This window comes from Dreissena polymorpha, chromosome 12 (assembly GCF_020536995.1).
Source record: "Dreissena polymorpha isolate Duluth1 chromosome 12, UMN_Dpol_1.0, whole genome shotgun sequence".
Classification (NCBI taxonomy): Eukaryota; Metazoa; Mollusca; class Bivalvia; order Myida; family Dreissenidae; genus Dreissena; species Dreissena polymorpha.
The window spans coordinates 65,847,624-65,864,880 of record NC_068366.1 but is presented as its reverse complement, the minus strand read 5'-3'; the positions used below and the strand labels follow the sequence as shown (position 1 = coordinate 65,864,880).

At 35.2% G+C, this 17,257-nt stretch overlaps 2 protein-coding genes across 3 annotated transcripts in view; one reads left to right on the top strand and one right to left on the bottom strand.

Moving 5' to 3' along the window:
* Positions 1-17,257, bottom strand: part of LOC127852243 (limbic system-associated membrane protein-like) — a 471,770-nt gene that overhangs the window by 291,418 nt on the left and 163,095 nt on the right. The gene's annotated exons all lie outside the window — the stretch shown is intronic.
* The window catches only part of LOC127852232 (spatacsin-like), a 65,951-nt gene that overhangs the window by 19,965 nt on the left and 28,729 nt on the right, over positions 1-17,257 (top strand). Inside the window, exons 2-17 of one of the 2 annotated variants that reach the window (XM_052386118.1) lie at positions 983-1,140; positions 2,069-2,236; positions 3,849-4,455; positions 5,048-5,174; positions 5,781-5,931; positions 7,155-7,315; positions 9,348-9,456; positions 10,166-10,413; positions 10,704-10,883; positions 11,524-11,732; positions 13,210-13,418; positions 13,906-14,176; positions 14,623-14,826; positions 15,414-15,514; positions 16,299-16,444; positions 16,843-17,068. In XM_052386118.1, coding sequence (XP_052242078.1) covers positions 983-1,140; positions 2,069-2,236; positions 3,849-4,455; positions 5,048-5,174; positions 5,781-5,931; positions 7,155-7,315; positions 9,348-9,456; positions 10,166-10,413; positions 10,704-10,883; positions 11,524-11,732; positions 13,210-13,418; positions 13,906-14,176; positions 14,623-14,826; positions 15,414-15,514; positions 16,299-16,444; positions 16,843-17,068 — 3,275 coding nt within the window. Of the gene's footprint in view, positions 1-982; positions 1,141-2,017; positions 2,237-3,848; positions 4,456-5,047; positions 5,175-5,780; positions 5,932-7,154; positions 7,316-9,347; positions 9,457-10,165; positions 10,414-10,703; positions 10,884-11,523; positions 11,733-13,209; positions 13,419-13,905; positions 14,177-14,622; positions 14,827-15,413; positions 15,515-16,298; positions 16,445-16,842; positions 17,069-17,257 lie in introns of both variants that reach the window. The other variant, XM_052386117.1, reaches the window with a different exon arrangement.

The following is a 17,257-nucleotide window of genomic DNA, read 5'->3' as shown; positions in this document are numbered from 1 at the left end:
GACGCCACGTTCCCTGGATCCAAACTGTTTGCAAAGGCCATCAAAATTCGGTTCCAGCACTGAAAGAGTTAAGAAGTCATTTTTGCTGATCAGGGGTGTAAAATTACGGTCGCCCGCTCGAATTGGCAACTTACTATTAGCCTCAGGCGAATTCAATTCTGAAACACTCGCCCGATCGGATGACCGCATTTTCATCAACATAAAATCCCTTTCTATGAATAAATCCTGTTCAATCCCATTTTTCGCACCTTCTCGGTGTCTTCACTCATAGAGCAACAAGCATAATACCCGAATGCTCAACACCCTGGAATTGTAACAGTCTCACGTCATTAGCTTATAGCACGTGCTTCCCATGGAAACATCTTTTCACTGTGTAATTAAAAATCAAGTTATGTACTTTTTTCCTTACACACAAAATACATGCGTTGTTTGAACTTTCATATCAGCTAATTTCACGTCATCATGTGTCTTGTGTGTAGAAAAAATTGGATACGCTTTTGGGACTTAACATTTTTACCTGTTTGTATAACCCATAGTTGCCATTCAAAATTTATTTAACTAAATCAGTTTGATAATTGATGTAATTCATTTAAATGGGTAAGCCAATAGAGTTGTTTTAATAAATCATATTAAACAAATGATGTGCTATACATGTACATCACAAGCTATATCGCGATCATGATCATTGCTTTAAATCATGATCATTATCATTTTTCTGTAAAAAATTCGGGGCAACCACAAAATAAGTATGGGGGACCTAATTTTGTACTCTGGTGGCCCTGCAGGGCGACTTGCTTTTAGCAAACTTTTACACATCTATACCGTGTTCTTGCTCACCTATCTTAAAATGTCCCTTTTTAAATACTCTCTGACATTGCGCAACATACAAAGGTCTTGTCAGTGCCATAAAACCTGTTCCCTGAAGTTATTTTAGCCATCATTTGAAGTGACAACTTAACCAGAATTCTTTCACATTTTTCAGTTTCACAACTGTCAATCCAGAGAACAGAGCGTCTAATGAAAGTTATGACTGGTGTGGATTTGCTGTAACAAGTGACCATGTATTTGACACTTACACTTTTGAGAAAGATGAGTTGAAGTGTTTCCACCTGAATATTGACATCTTACAGCTTGTAAAAGGTAGTATTTATCAGTCTGCTAATTTAACATATGGCCAGATTGGAAATGCTATAAAATCCCAGCCCGCTCAATATAAAAATTGTTTATCAATCACCAGAAATGCAATGAAAAAAATCTGAAAAGAATTTTCCAAAATATTACAATAAAAAGTGAATTAACACCTTTCAGAGAAAGTGGGAGGAAGAGTGAGAGTAAGAGCTAATTACTTCACTGATATATTTTCTAACTATATTAATTTGATCTGTATCTAGCTGGCTTGCAGTTTTCAGATAATGTTACACTGTAGATAAATTGAACATAAATAAAATAAATAAACAAATAGTGTGAGGCTTTTTATAAAATACCTAGAATTGCCCTTTTTTAATAAAGCTTAGAAATTGCAAAATGACCGTAATCTGGTTGTCATTCGTATGATTAAGATCGGTACCAACTGCTGGAATATAAACTTTGCTTTGTTTTGGCAGTGGATCAAGGTTGAATTGCTACAATGTTGAGATTGAAACTGCCTCAGTTAATAATGTCCCAGGAAAAAGCCAGAGCAAAGTTAAAGCGATTCATCTGTTTTACTTGAATCCAAAGCAGCTTCATATATAAAGACTTTCATTATTCTTTCATGATAATTGCATGGTAAAATAATTATAATTTTTTCTGCAATAAAAAATTGCCTCCTCCAGCTATATAGACAAATGAGTTATTAACAGATTTTTTAGATTTTTTTTTCCATGTGACTGTCACATAGCATGATTTTATATCTTTAAATAGAATTTTATAATATATCAATAGCAGTTGTAATTGAAATTGCATAGCACTTTACAATATGTATACATTATTTGATTAGATAACATATCAACACATTCCAGTCATTTGTATGTTTCAGAAACACTGAATGACACTAAACTACAAACAGTAACAGTTGTTCACTTCACAGGGAACAGTTTGCTACTGGTGGTTAACAACACCCACCTGATCCAGTTGGTGAAGCGAGATAATGTGTTCCATGGGGTGTGGTCTATGGCTCTTCCACCAATTGGTGCAGAATCATTGCGTATTGTAACTGACAAGGTTTTCATCCTAGACTCCACAGCCAAATCAATTTGTATCCTTTAATGTGTGAAATTAAGGGCTCTTGATATTTATTAGCCGGATTTTTTTCGAAAAAATCTCGGCTTATAGATTGATGTTGTCGGGCGGGCGGGGGGGCGGGCGGGCGGGCGGGCGGGGTGGCGGCGTGCTCGAAAATGTTAAAGTTCTTATTTCATGGTATAACTTTGGTATGCTTGGACCTAGAGTCTTCAAACTTGACATGAAGGTTGGCCAGGATTAACAGATGACCACTGGTCATTTCAAGGTCATTCATTTGAAGGTCAAGGTCACTGTGACCTTCAATATAAAAAATGTTAAAGTTCTTATAACTTTGGTATGCTTGGACCTAGAGTCTTGAAACTTGACATGAAGGTTGGCCATAACTAGTTAGTAACCACTGGTCATTTCAAGGTCATTCATTTGAAGGTCAAGGTCACTGTGACCTTGAATGTAAAAATGTTAAAGTTCTTATTTCATGGTATAACTTTGGTATGCTTGGACCTAGAGTCTTCAAACTTGACATGAAGGTTGGCCAGGATTAACAGATGACCACTGGTCATTTCAAGGTCATTCATTTGAAGGTGAAGGTCACTGTGACCTTCAATATAAAAATGTTAAAGTTGTTATAACTTTGGTATGCTTGGACCTAGAGTCTTGAAACTTGACATGAAGGTTGGCCAGAACTAGTAAGTAACCACTGGACATTTCAAGGTCATTCATTTGAAGGTCAAGGTCACTGTGACCTTGAATGTAAAAATGTTAAAGTTGTTATAACTTTGGTATGCTTGGACCTAGAGTCTTGAAACTTGACATGAAGGTTGGCCAGAACTAGTAAGTAACCACTGGACATTTCAAGGTCATTCATTTGAAGGTCAAGGTCACTGTGACCTTGAATGTAAAAATGTTAAAGTTCTTATTTCATGTTATAACTTTGGTATGCTTGTACCTAGAGTCTTCAAACTTGAAATAAAGATTGGCCAGTACTAGAAGATGACCACTGGTCATTTCAATGTCATTCATTTGAAGGTCAAGGTCACTGTGACCTTAAATGTTAAAATGTTAAAATTGTTATAACTTTGGTATGCTTGGACATAGAGTCTTCAAACTTGACATGAAGGTTTGCAAGCACACTTAGATGACCACTGGTCATTTCAAGGTCATTCATTCTCATGTATATGCATGCATTCAAAACATAACACAAGGTTTGCTCATGCCTTGAAAAGTACTTACATTTCATTTTGACCTTTGAACAATATTTCAGTAATTTAAGTATTGCATTGACAAAAACACGAAAGGTACTTTCCTGTCATTTAAATCAAAAATCCGGCTTCAATGCGGTCATCTCCGACCGCGGAACTCTTGTATTAAAATGTGTTGTACATGTATTTGAATGAAATGTTTCAAAACTGTTTACCCGAGGCATCCTTTGATGTATACTTAACAAAGAATAATCAAAGTCTTGTTTGATGTGAATGTTCTGTTTTAGTTGGTTAAACAGTTGTAAATGCTTAATAATTTAATATAATTTTAGGTTCAGGTTTTTAAAACAGCAATTATTCTGTAGAAGGTGTAGTGAATTGTAACTTTACTATTTATCTTCTGTATATCCTTAATGGCTTTACAAGTTTGTCGCAGCTTGAAAGATGAGGCAGACAGCTTTACAGTTGACCTGTCACAGTTAGAGTTTGATTTCATCTCCATACAAACTTGGTGCATTTCACAGCAGTGTAATCAAGTTGCATTTGTTCTACAAAATAGTGATGTGATTCTTCTAGATCTACATTCCTTCTGCACACACTTCCCTCCACTCTATAACCAAAAGAGTAAGACATCAACAATCCATTCAGGACAGAGGCAAACCTCTTTCATGCAAACCTCGCATTATGGAGATTTACCTTGGATGAATAAGCTTCAAAACCTTCACACCAAATTTGATACAAAAGAAATTAAAGCAACCACAAGAAAAACATTTCGAGGAAAGCATGGTGAAAGAAATAAAACAGTAAAAATGTTGAAAACATCTGGATTTAAGTCAGAGGTAAACAAAGATCATGACCTAGTTGCAGGAAAAAGGTGGTTGACCTTTCTTGAAGCTCCGTCTTTAGTGAGAGGATATAGTGCAGAAGATATGAATCTTACTGAGAAAACACTGTCAATTGTGTTTGCATATAATGATGTACATTGCATTTGCTGTTGTTCTTTGGATACAGAACACAAATGGACACATGTCAGGTAAGAAAGAAATTTATTTTTCTTACTTGGGCTTTTCTTTGAAAAGGAATTTTATATTTGTAATACCAATTCCAGGTTCTTATTTGAAAAACTTCATAATATTGTGGAGACTCCAGGGAATATATAACAAAGTATCATAATTTAAGCTACATGTAACATGAGCAATTTTCTAAACCATTCTATATATAGCCATTTCTTTAATCCTCCAAACATCCTTAAAGTAAAGCACTATGCCATTGATATACATAAGAAATTCAAAAATGTACTTTAAGGAATATTAATTTTGAATTTTTAGTACAATACCCATATGTTTCTGAAGTAAACAACTACTCATACATTCATTGACGGATGGTCAGTCAATTTGCCATATAATAATGTGATAAGTTACACAAAAGTGCATGACAGGGGTTCGAGGGAGAATGATGGGCCCATGAGGCAGCAGTATAAGGTGCCCTTCCATAGCCTTAGCTAGAGCACGGCAATATGGCCCCTTATCTTATTTAAATTATGAGTGCAGTAGATCAAATAGTTAAAATACACATGACAGATAATATGTTGATTGGGTGCAATTGATAAATATTTTTTATGAAAGACTTCAGCCGCATGAACTGGCAGTGTTGTCAAGACAACCAAATGTTCCACATCTGGTTCTGACCCAGTCTCACATCTCCACTGTGTTCATGGATGCTGCAATGAACCAAGAACAGTTTGTCAGTGAGGTAAGACAATAATATATTTATATGTTTGTTTTATTTGTGTATTATTTGTTTTAAAGGTTTTTCAATGTGTGCGTCATACATGTAAGATGATATCATATAAGAAGATATCACTGTATCTAAAAATTAAATAATTTAATAATTTGAAGTGTTTCTAGCTGCTTAGCTTACATTTACATGTTTCATTTACAAACATGGTTTCTAACATCTACTGAATCTTCAATTGTATTTGTCTACTCTTTGTTATTATAAAGATTTCTAAAATCCTGAAATTGCCTAAACTGAATTGTATTCACAATGATTTATTTGACATTGATTTAAGGCCATATGTTGTGTTATTGTTATGTTAACCATCCTTTCTTAGGCTGGTAGGTTTTTCGTAAGAAAGAAAAACAACAGTTGCAACAATTTGCAATCATAAACATGAGTGTATGTTTATTATATTTTATTTCCTTATGCTTGTGTTGGTGGCATTCATAATTTGTGTAAGATATTTTTTTACTTGTTTGATTTATTCAGCCTGATTGGTAGGTATTGAAAAAACAAGACAATTGTAAACGTAGAATTAAATTTGCATTGCCTGAGTGCATATGTTTTTGCTTATTCCAGCTGATGACCTACGGTGGGGCAGCATTGGCTGATGCCGTGTGCCAGTTGAATGCCTGGGGCCGCTGCTCCCTACCCATGCACACCCTGGAGATGGCCCTCAAACATAGGCAGCTGGATACCGTCACATACTTCCTGGACAGCAAACAGAAATGTACAAGTCATTGTATTGTTTATAAATGTTGCAAGGGTCTTGGTTGCTGGAAACTTCCTCTTACAGAATCTTAATTAAAATTAATTACAGGTGCCCTAAAGTTATTGACCTGGCTTGGGCAGTCCATCTTCCTTTTTTATGCCCCCGGTAGGGTGGCATATAGCAGTTGAACTGTCCATCAGTCCGTCCGTCTGTCTGTCAGTCAGTCTGTCCGTCCACAAACTTTACCATTGTCCATAATTTTATGCAATATTGAAGATAGCAACTTGATATTTGGCATGCATGTGTATCTCATGGAGCTGCACATTTTGAGTTGTGAAATTGCCAAGGTAGTCCTTCAAGGTCAAAGGTTAAATATATGGCTTCAAAGTGGCGAGGTAGGGGGCATTGTGTTTCTGACAAACACATCTCTTGTTTATTTCATAGCTTTACAAGTTTTTCTGCTATTCCCTTCATAGGAGTATAGATCTTTAGAAAAAGTGCATTACATGGGAATTGTTACTCCACATTTCTTATAAGAGTTATTGCCCGTCAGTAATTTATTAGCCTTTGTTTTTGCCTGAAGCATACCTATGACTATAACAAACATTAATTTGAAACTTTATTGGTAGATAGATTTCAGATGTGAAATAAACAAAAGCCATTTCTATGCATTATTGCCCTTGGTTAGATTTGGACAGCATCAACTTGTGCTTGACAGTCTATATTAATAAGGAACAAATAATTTAATAAAATAAGTGTGAATAGGGTAAACTTGTGAATAGAAAAAAGATTGTCCACTCAGTTTAATACTCTAAAAAATGAAGTGAGTTATAGTAAGGAAACATTATACATGTATACCTTATATTTAGACTTCACTTTTGATTGTATAGAAATTGGGTTTATCAAATTCATCATTTCTGCTTAAAAACTTAAGAATGACTGGAGTTATTGTGATTGTAATTATATTTCAAACATAATGATACCTTATAGCAAGACTTCTCTGCAACATCTAACAAATCAGACGAATCTAATGTGTTGAAAATTGTTCTTATGAATTTGTGGAGAAGTACACAGTCATTTGACTTATAGTGTCACAGCAAGGTGAAACAATATTTACTTTTGTTTTTTCTTGAGCATAAATGCTTCTTACATGTATAGTGAAAATAATTTTAAATATTGTTGAAATTATTACCTCTAGATGACACAGATGTTTCTATATGCTATTTTCCTAATTTTTTCAGACTTTTCCAGTAACAATTCCATCGCAGGAAATTCCCCACATGAAGCCCTTCAGTTTGGTCACATGGACTCCCTGATCCAGTTAGAACCAGCTTTACATGTCCTGCTACAGTCGGCAAGGTCGACCATGGGGGATAAACACTCGCAAATATTTGGGAAACAGGTGCGGGACCCGTATATTCAATATATTTAAATAGACTTTTCATGGCCAAAAATATCACACAAATGCTCTGAAATGAGCAACACTGTATTCTCTTTCAACTTTCCTTGATGGTTATTCACGTGTCTGCACTTGATCAGAATTAAATAAATCAGTATACTTCGCAAAAAATACTGTTAGGCCTCACACATTTATCACTTGTAATGGAATTTATCCTACAAACTTTGGAGAAAGTGGGCTCACAAGATTTTTTTTATATTCAAGTTTAAGATATAATCAGAGGCAAGCTTAAGGTGCGGACTAATAAAAGTTTTTGTGTACATAACTGTGGAACATGTCTGCCAAATGAATTCAGTTGCCCTTTTGTTCTATTTAGTTTTACAGTCTTTGTCTTGAAATATGTAGGCTTAACAAAACTATTAGAAAAATTACTCTTCTTTTTCAAAAGAATCTAATGCTATGTACTGTGCAGACTGAATACAAAACAAGGGCTGTTTGTAAAACATGCAAGCCCCCCATATGGGCTGTCAGTTGTAGTGGCAGCCATTGTGTGAATACGTTTTTTGTCACTGTGACCTTGACCTTTGACCTGAAAATCAATAGGGGTCATCTGCCAGTCATGATCAATGTACCTATGAAGTTTCATGATCCTAGGCATAAGCATTCTTGAGTAATCATCTCGGAAACCATTTTACTGTTTCGAGTCACTGTGACCTTGACCTTTGACCTAGTGACCTGAAAATCAATAGGGGTCATCTGCCAGTCATGATCAATTTTCCTATGAAGTTTCATGATACTAGGCGTACGCATTCTTGAGTTATTACCCGGAAACCATTTTACTGTTTTAAGTCACTGTGACCTTGACCTTTGACCTAGTGACCTGAAAATCAATAAGGGTCATCTGCCAGTCATGATCAATGTACCTATGAAGTTTCATGATCCTAGGGCGCAAGCATTCTTGAGTTATCATCCGGAAACCATTTTACTATTTCTAGTCACTGTGACCTTGACCTTTGACCTAATGACCTGAAAATCAATAGGGGTCATCTGTCAGTCATGATCAATGTACCTATGAAGTTACATGATCCTAGGCCTAAGCATTCTTGAGTTATCATCCGGAAACTATTTTACTATTTCCAGTCACTGTGACCTTGACCTTTGACCTAGTGACCTGAAAATCAATAGGGGTCATCTGCCAGTCATGATCAATGTACCTATGAAGTTTCATGATCCTAGGCCTAAGCGTTCTTGAGTTATCATCCGGAAACCATCTGGTGGACGGACCGACAGACATGTGCAAAACAGTATACCCCCTCTTCTTTGAAGGGGGGCATAATAAATACATGTATATGTTTATTTAAGTGCGGAAAAACAGAAAAAATATCTGGTCAACTTTTTGCGGCCTTATGATTTTTTTTTAACTTTTTAAACAGATGGACAAACTTAACCAAGAATGATTACAGGAAAAAATGTGAACACTTAATTTAGGCTTTCAGAATTCATGAGTGCCAGGTTTATGTTTGCAAATTATATCAGTCAACCGTTCAACAGTCACCAAAATATAAGCCAGTGCATGCACAGACACCCTTGTATCAGTTACCTCAAACACTCACAAACTGTTTGTGTTAGGAATATTTTGCCAGAACTGCATGCTAAGCTACTAAAATCGTCAGCTGGGGCCACATTAGTGATCAGTATTGCATAACATGAAATTGTGTGTTGATAGCTAGCTTCAGCCCTAGCATGTTTTGTGCAGCCAAATCGAGTTAACAGCTTCCTCAGCATTACTGCTCACAATCTCTTTATCCCTTTGAATGCTGGGAAATTTGTCGTCTGCTAAAATGTCATCTGCTGAATTTATAAAATTCGCATTTTCTTCGATTTTTTTCAAAGAATACTATCAGAATAGCAAACAGTTTGGATCCTGATGAGACGCCACGTTCTGTGGCGTCTCATCTGGATCCAAACTGTTTGCAAAGGCCTTAAAAATTTGGTTCCCGCATTGTAAGGGTTATTATTTGTTCAAACCATACAGGTACTAGATGTAACCATGGAGTTTTTATACAGCCTGCTGTTGGATGGTATATCTGTCTTGGAACACGCTGACAGTGAGGAAATGCAGAGAGATATACGGCAGGCCACAGGTATATTTAATCTTGGGTGTTTTGATAGATAAGCTTTAAATGAGACTGACATAAGTGTAAACAAATACAAGTAAAATTGTACCAATTGTTCCATTGAAGATGTTTTTTTCAAGTGTTTAACATATAATTTATGCATTTGCTGTGTTCATATGACACTACAGGGTCAAATATAAAATATATTTGTGTATCCTCTTGAAACTTAAACCCACAAATGTTGTAACTCATAATAATGTACCAAGAAACACATGTTATATTTTATTTGTTTGTGTCAGCGAAAAATGTGGTTTATGAAATTTAACATATCTCATGCACTTATCATCATATCAAATACAATATAAGAAGAATTCTGGATAATTTGCCTTACAGAGTTGATGTACATATACCAGTAATTGAAAGGGATTCCATGGCATCCAATGTCTAGGGCCGAACCATGTCCACTAGAAGAATCTTGTTTTTCTGAAAAAAGCAACGTCTATTCAGAAAAAAAGTGCATTCTTCTTTTTAGATTGTTAACTGAAATTCAATAGATGTTGGCAGAATCAGAGTTTCAAAACAGTTAAAAAACTTCTTTATATTTAGACAATGAGAAAGCTTAATAATTCCTTCTGCAATTTGAATTGTACATAAATTGTTTATCATCATTGCCATCACCTTCATATAAAAACATGATAGATTAATTGTTTGTTATAACGGTTTAATTTTTCTTCAGATAAAGTAGTTGAACACATCGACAGTTTTCGTAACTGTATGCGAGCAATGGAGGAAAGTTCAAGATCGGCAGGTCAGTCTGAAAGCATGTCAATCGCCAGCAATTCTACTACTACAAGTGTACCTGTCCTTTCAAGAGGGGACGAGGTCATAAATGGGAATGCTCTAGGTCATGACGTAGAGGATGGTGAAGAGGTATCTGAGGAGATCATGTCACAGTTTCAATTATGGAACAGAATGGATACAGAGGTAGAGAGATTTTGCTTAACTCCTCTTTATTTGCTGGTTGGATTATGCTCAAACCTTTATAGCTGAAAGAAGCTTAATCTGTTGATGATCGAAGGAAGGACTTTGTTAGCTGTGACCAGTTAAAAAAAATATGGCCCTTGTCTTTTATCTACAATAGAATATATCTAATTCATATGCGTAAAAACAATGGTTGTTGAGTATGTGTTTGTTATATAAAAGTACCAAACATTATGTTTGAATTGAAGTAAATAATTCAACTTTCTAACGAGACTGTGATTGAATTTATTCAGATGGTGATTGAAGACGGCATAATGAAGAACAAAATTCCGTATCTGCAACAGTATCTTCTTCAAAGTGAACAGTCCAAAAGGGCAGACTTCTCGGATATCTGCTCAACTGGCATTGCCCTGGCCCTTAATTATATCAAGCACCAGAGGATTGACAAAGCCAAGGAACTTATTTCTAAACTGGTATTTCTGTTTATAATCATGTTCTCTTGCTTGTTAGATTTTTTAAATGTACATCAGATTGGTTAATTTTCTTGAAATGAAAATTCACAATTAAGATAATTTTGATTATATGTAATATCTAAATTAATTTATGAGTATGATTCTATTCAGTTTTGGGAAGTTGTCCTCAACCCATCAACATTTTAGGGAGTAAATTTACACCTGTATATCTTTTATGCAATGTTAAGTGTTTTATATTGTTGCTTTTGTCTGGAAAAAAACAGTATACACAATGAACTTTCAAAGATGTTTGACAAAAAACTATCAAATGACTAAGCCATAAAAATAATCGCACTCGAACTGTAACATAAGTTTCATGCACACTCACATATACTCTATATGTGAACAATAACTTTCTATAATATTTGGGAATTTAAATAAATATTTTACTAAAGCCATCAAAATTGTTCTATATATAACAAAATAAAATAATGATATACTTATAAACACTAATAGTATTTTACACACATATTATTTAGAATATCTAAAAAAATAGGATTATATAAAGAGATAATAATTTCTTCATTCTTTAAAGAAACAAACTCAAAATTACAGGTACCATACCCCATAGTTTAGGGCTAATCTTGTGATTTATTCACAGGGAATGAATGTAACAAAGCAGTTATGGGAGATGGCCTTGCAAACACTGGATATGCCTGTTTGCATCTTTATTACTGAAGAGCTCATGAAAGGGGGACAACTCAATGAAGAGCAGATCTCAATGGTTAACTTCCTAAAGGACTTAAACCAGCTCTACCCTTGTAGGAACTTCGAAGAGCAGAAAGCTCTTCATAAACATATCAAAGACTGGTAAATAATTTGAATATTTTTCTTGTTTTGCAATTTTTAGACCAAGTAAAAATGTCAAATAAGTATGGCATAGTTTATGGTAAGCATTTATTTTAAATTGATCAATCTTTGATTTTTGTCCAGCTTACTTGTGGACTTGTCAATATTGCAAACACGATGTTGGTTTGTTGTTTGACAGAACATGTGTCAGATCTTGTTACTGTAATTTAATCATGTATCAGATAATTAAATAATTTACTAAAAATGTTCAGAGTGTGGAGACAGCGTTTGATGCACAACAAAATGTCCACAGCTGTATTATCTAATTTTGGCCTGGTACTGAGCTTGTCTGAATTGTAACTCAAACAATTAACATTTGTAGACTGTATTTTATACGCAAATATCTGTGTGGATAGTTCAAAGGTCAAAGTCAAACTTAGTAGTCAAAGTTCAAACTTAAGCATGATTCAGCTTGTCTTGACTGAAATTTCGTCAGTTATCAGACAGCTTTAGAATTACTTTGCACAAATGACATCATTTTGTGTTCTTACCTATGTCATGTGTGTCAAGATCACACAAGTAAAAGGTCAAAAGAAGTGAAAGGTAAAATAAAGGTAATAAAAAACTTGTCTGGACTATAACGTCTTTATTCATCATGCAATTTTAAAATGAGTCAACACAAAAGTTCACTGTTTGGAGACATATTGCAGAGACTGCTGAGTAGATTATTTTTTGTTGATCATTATGAGCATTTTTTGGCATGATGGGTTTCTATTGCTGAAATTTTTAAACGTTTCTGACAAAAGCTGTTAGTAAATTTGGATATAGCTAGCTTGCATTTATACCTAGCATAAGGCCTGTCAGGGCGAGGTAACTTTGACAAAAACTAGAAACCTGTATCTGCCCAATAAATTAATACGGCTGTAGAACGTTTAAAGTTTCTGTGTAGAAATCTTACATGCAGGCCTAACATGTGATTGCATTAAGAACATATCTGTTCGTCAAAATCACTGTTAATAAATAAAGAGAAATGTTTTTTTTCTTCTTGGCTTATGTTCTTAACTTTAGATGGAGGTATTGTGAAGAAATTTTATGTGTTGGTATCTTACATACAGATCCAGCTTGTGATTGTTTTCAGCCCAGTCAAGGTCAAGTTTACTGTTACTTAAAGTAAAAACTGATATCTACTCACTATCTTGAGTTTGACTGGAGTAAGTGCACTGACACTTTGTGTGTGGGTAGCTTACTTGCAGACATAACTTAAAAATCCCATTTTGAGCGATTGGGTTAAGTTCAAATTGATTAAAACAAAAACAAGATGTTTTAAATTTCTCGAGATTGGATGTAGATATTTTATTGTAATTTGTCTCAAGGTAGCTTAGCTGCAGACCTAGCTGGGCATTGCACTCACTTATTTAATTAAAGTAAATTAATTACACAAACGTTGAAAAACTGATTTCTTAGCATGGCCATGTAGCTCAATTGCCTTTCCATTTAGTGAAACCCGTGAGACACACAGGCTAAAGGCCCTCATTCAGCAGGATGGTCGCTTTGACTTTGTGAGCACTTGTGAGAACCTAAGTAAGGAAGTCTTGGAAGAGAAAGGGGAACCGGCTCCATACAATGAGGTGCTTCTGGCCTGGACCCAGCACTGGGAACCAGCGACAAGGGAGGCTATCAAGCTAGATGTTCTACTTCATAGACCAGGTCAGAGGTTTCATGAATCTCATAAAATGGAATTAAGATCTTCCGTTTAGTTTGTCCTAGTTAGTTTTAGTCGAAGCCTATTTTACCTTAATTGCATCGATAGCCTTGCAACAAAAATAGTCATTCTCATGTCTCTTTTGTATTTAAAACTTGGTGTTTTTGGGGGAGATCTTTAGAACGTTTTTACAGTTTATCGGGATCAAGTTTAGAACCTTCCTATCACTAAGCAGACATCAAATCCACTTTTGCTCTGCTATTTTAAGGATAAGCCAGTTAGGGGAATATATAACAGTGTCATATTTGAGATGATTTTATACATTTTGTTTCAGTCTTTGTACTTTTTTTATGATAAAAAATGATGGACAATTTTTTTGTGAATATAGAAAATTATTCAAATATCAGTCTTAAATTCTCAGATATTTGGATGTATAAGTTAATACTTGTGAAGGTGATATACAGACTTGCAGAACAATTAATTTTATTTTAGGTTCACAATTGGACTCCTTTGGCCCGCACATTGTCTGGCAGTATCTGTTGTCAAGGAATATGGTGGATGTCATTGTTGCCTGGATACAGAATAGTTTTCAAGGCAAACAAAAGCAGTCTTACACAGACCAAGGTAACCATGGACACCAAAATGCAACTATAGAAGCCAAGTGGCCTGTTTCACACCTACAGCCGCTCACTAAAGACTTTGTCAACAACACTGAATTGTGTACAATGGCATTGAGAGACACTATAAGACATGCATTTGCAAGGTAATTCCAACTTTTTGTGGCTTTTTCCTTTTCAAAAAACACATGGTCTACTGTTCATAACCTGACTTATTTGCCATGGTGGCCTGGAGCGGATTCTAACCAATATAAATAAAATATACAAATTTATTGGCCCTGAGTTGAACTGTATATATTACATATGTTTGTATAGTATGTCTGTGTATCTTTGTGTCCATTATAAAAATGCATGTTTCCCAAGTACACTATGCTTCTTGGTTGAATGTCAAGGATTCTACTAGCAACATTTGTTTCTTATGAATTTATAATCTGACATTTTGTTAGTTCCATTGGTGTGTGTTTGTGTGTGCAAGTCTGCATAGACACAACCAATCAAGTTGCACCATATTAAAATACAAGTACGGTACATGTGGGTGATGTATGCCCTAGTCACTGATATGTAGGTAAATTTTCATGATGCTATATTTCAGACATGGAATATTCACCACTGAAGCATGGAGTAGCTTCCCTATCATGCTGCAGGAGATAAACAAGCTGGGTGGACCATTGCAAGTGCCCCACCCACTGGCTCGGTGTGATCCCAAGAAAATCCAAGAATTTCATGTTGCCATTGTCATCCACTGTATTGAGAGAAACCTGCACTACTTTCTATGGAATTACTGTTCTTTGCACAGGTATTTGATTATTTGACTCTCTATAAACTGAAAATTATGCACCTCTTTCAATAAGCAGGGATATATTGCTTTGCATCTGTTCATTGCTTGGTATGTCTGTGGGTCAGTAGAAAATGTGTTCTGATGTGATATCTAGAAATTCTTTGATCTACAACATGCAAATTGGTATCATGATTACTTGGGAGAAGAGGAACATACTTTTCATTTTGAGGGCAACAGAGAGCTTTTATGACTGATTTTATAGCAGTTTTTTGGTAATATTCCCAATTGCAAAAGGTATATTTTTTCCAAAATCCAGTCCTTAAAGTCTGAATGAATGGTATGACTTACAGATGTTTTTAAATAGAGCTGTTAACTATAGAATTTTAAATTGTTATATCCATTTAATATCCATTTAAGAGTTATATTACTTTTTTTTTTTTTTTTTTTATGGTATATGTAATATTGGGACTCTTATAAAAAAATCCATATTTGGATGCGTCCGACCTCTGATGTCTCAAGGTCATTTATACATTCTGGTGACTTAAAGATAGTGAATTTCATCTGCACCATATCGTAATCTGTTCTTTGATGATGGTAATTTTTAGTTTGCAGTTAGATTTCCTCTATGAAGTGTGTGAGAACAAGAGTGCTTCTTGGCTTCCACTGTTTCTAGCATTCTACGGGATTACAACTGCAGAGGGCCAGGGTAAGCACAACAGTATTAGTAGCTTACATGTAATATTACACGAAGCATGGATGCATTCTATGGAATCACAATTGCAAACAGCCACAGTTGGAACAAAAAGGGCTTACTAAAATTGGTACATCAACGATTTGCGAAGAAATTGTCATATTATATAAAAAGAGTGAACATATTATATTCAAACAAGAGAAATAAACACTTAATTAAAATAGATAAAATGTTTGTTCTTGATAGTTAAATAATAGTATTTTTGTTATTAGAATTTTAAACAGCATGTTGCATTTCAGACCTATCTCCCAAAAAGATCCAAGGTCAAAGTTTGAAATAAAAGATAAAAAATATATCTTTTCCAGACTTTTTGTTCATCATTTGTGATGCAATTTTAAAATAAATTGCTACAAAAGTTTACCATGAGGAAAATGTATTGCATGATTAAATTCTGCTGTCCCAAGCTCAAAGGTCACGGTGAGAGAGGCAAAATTTTGCAGCTGTAACTCTATCATTCATCAAACAATGTTTAATAACTTGCCACAAATTGTCACCATGTGGAGACAGCATGTCGCATGTGAGAATTGTCTCCATAGCTCGGGGTTCAAGGTCACAATTATAGTTTTTTTTTAAATAATTAAAAATGAGGTTCTTGACAATAGGCTTGTTATATTGCTGACATGCATCTAGTTATGTTGCTTTCCAGTTTTTACCACCAAATTAGTTGCGTTCTTATTTTCGTTTGCATTGCACTAAAAATGGTTAAGTCTCAAATGACAGATGTTTATTTGTATTGCAGTTCGTAAAACCATGTATGAAAGCAGCCTGATTAATGCATCCTCCATCTGGGGTGAGGATACCTCCAGCGTGGGAGAGTTACTCAAGGGAGATCATCCACTGGCTGCCCTTGCAACCCTCATGTATTCACCACATAAACTGCAGCAGGTATTGTTTGGATTTTCAGATGGAACACTTTAACCCTGCATGAAAAGTGTATTGAATATGCATCAAAGTGCATAAATCAAAGCAGATATGAATCTGCATTTAATGCACATATTATGCACTTCATTCTGTTTTCTATGTCTCGTTTAAGTTTGGGTCAAATGGGGTTAAAAGAAGATCTCCAGGTCAAATATAACACAAATACTATAAATGTGACATTTGGACCTTATTGTCTATAGAAAATGTATAGCCATGATTTGGGTGTTGTAAAATTAAATAACTATTAGTTCATGTAAATAACTTTCTTTCCAATTTTAAGATAAGTATTCAGGCACACATAAGCAATCATTTTTTTATTTGAAGACAGCAATTAGTGATAATTATTAATTTCATATTTATAGGTGACATTCATAACGCAGCAGTTGGAAGCATTTGACGGCCTGTCTTCAGAGACTGTTGAGCGACTGATTAAGTCATACCCTAAACTTCACGTGTCCCTTTTCCCTGCCCGTGGGGGAAGCAGCCCCTCGAGTGATGTCACTGTGTATGAGTTGCTTCAGGGGAACGCCCCTTTTGATCCCAGCAAATTGTTTGGATGGCAGACAACTAATAACTGCCGAGGGGAGGGTGAGTTTGTATTGCATGAATTTGTATGCCCCCGGATCGAATGATCGGGGGTATATTGTTTTTGGCCTGTCTGTCTGTCATTCTGTCCCAAAACTTTAACCTTGGTCATAACTTTTGATTATTGAAGATAGCAACTTGATATTTGGCATGCATGTGTATCTCATGAAGTTGCACATTTTTAGTGGTGAA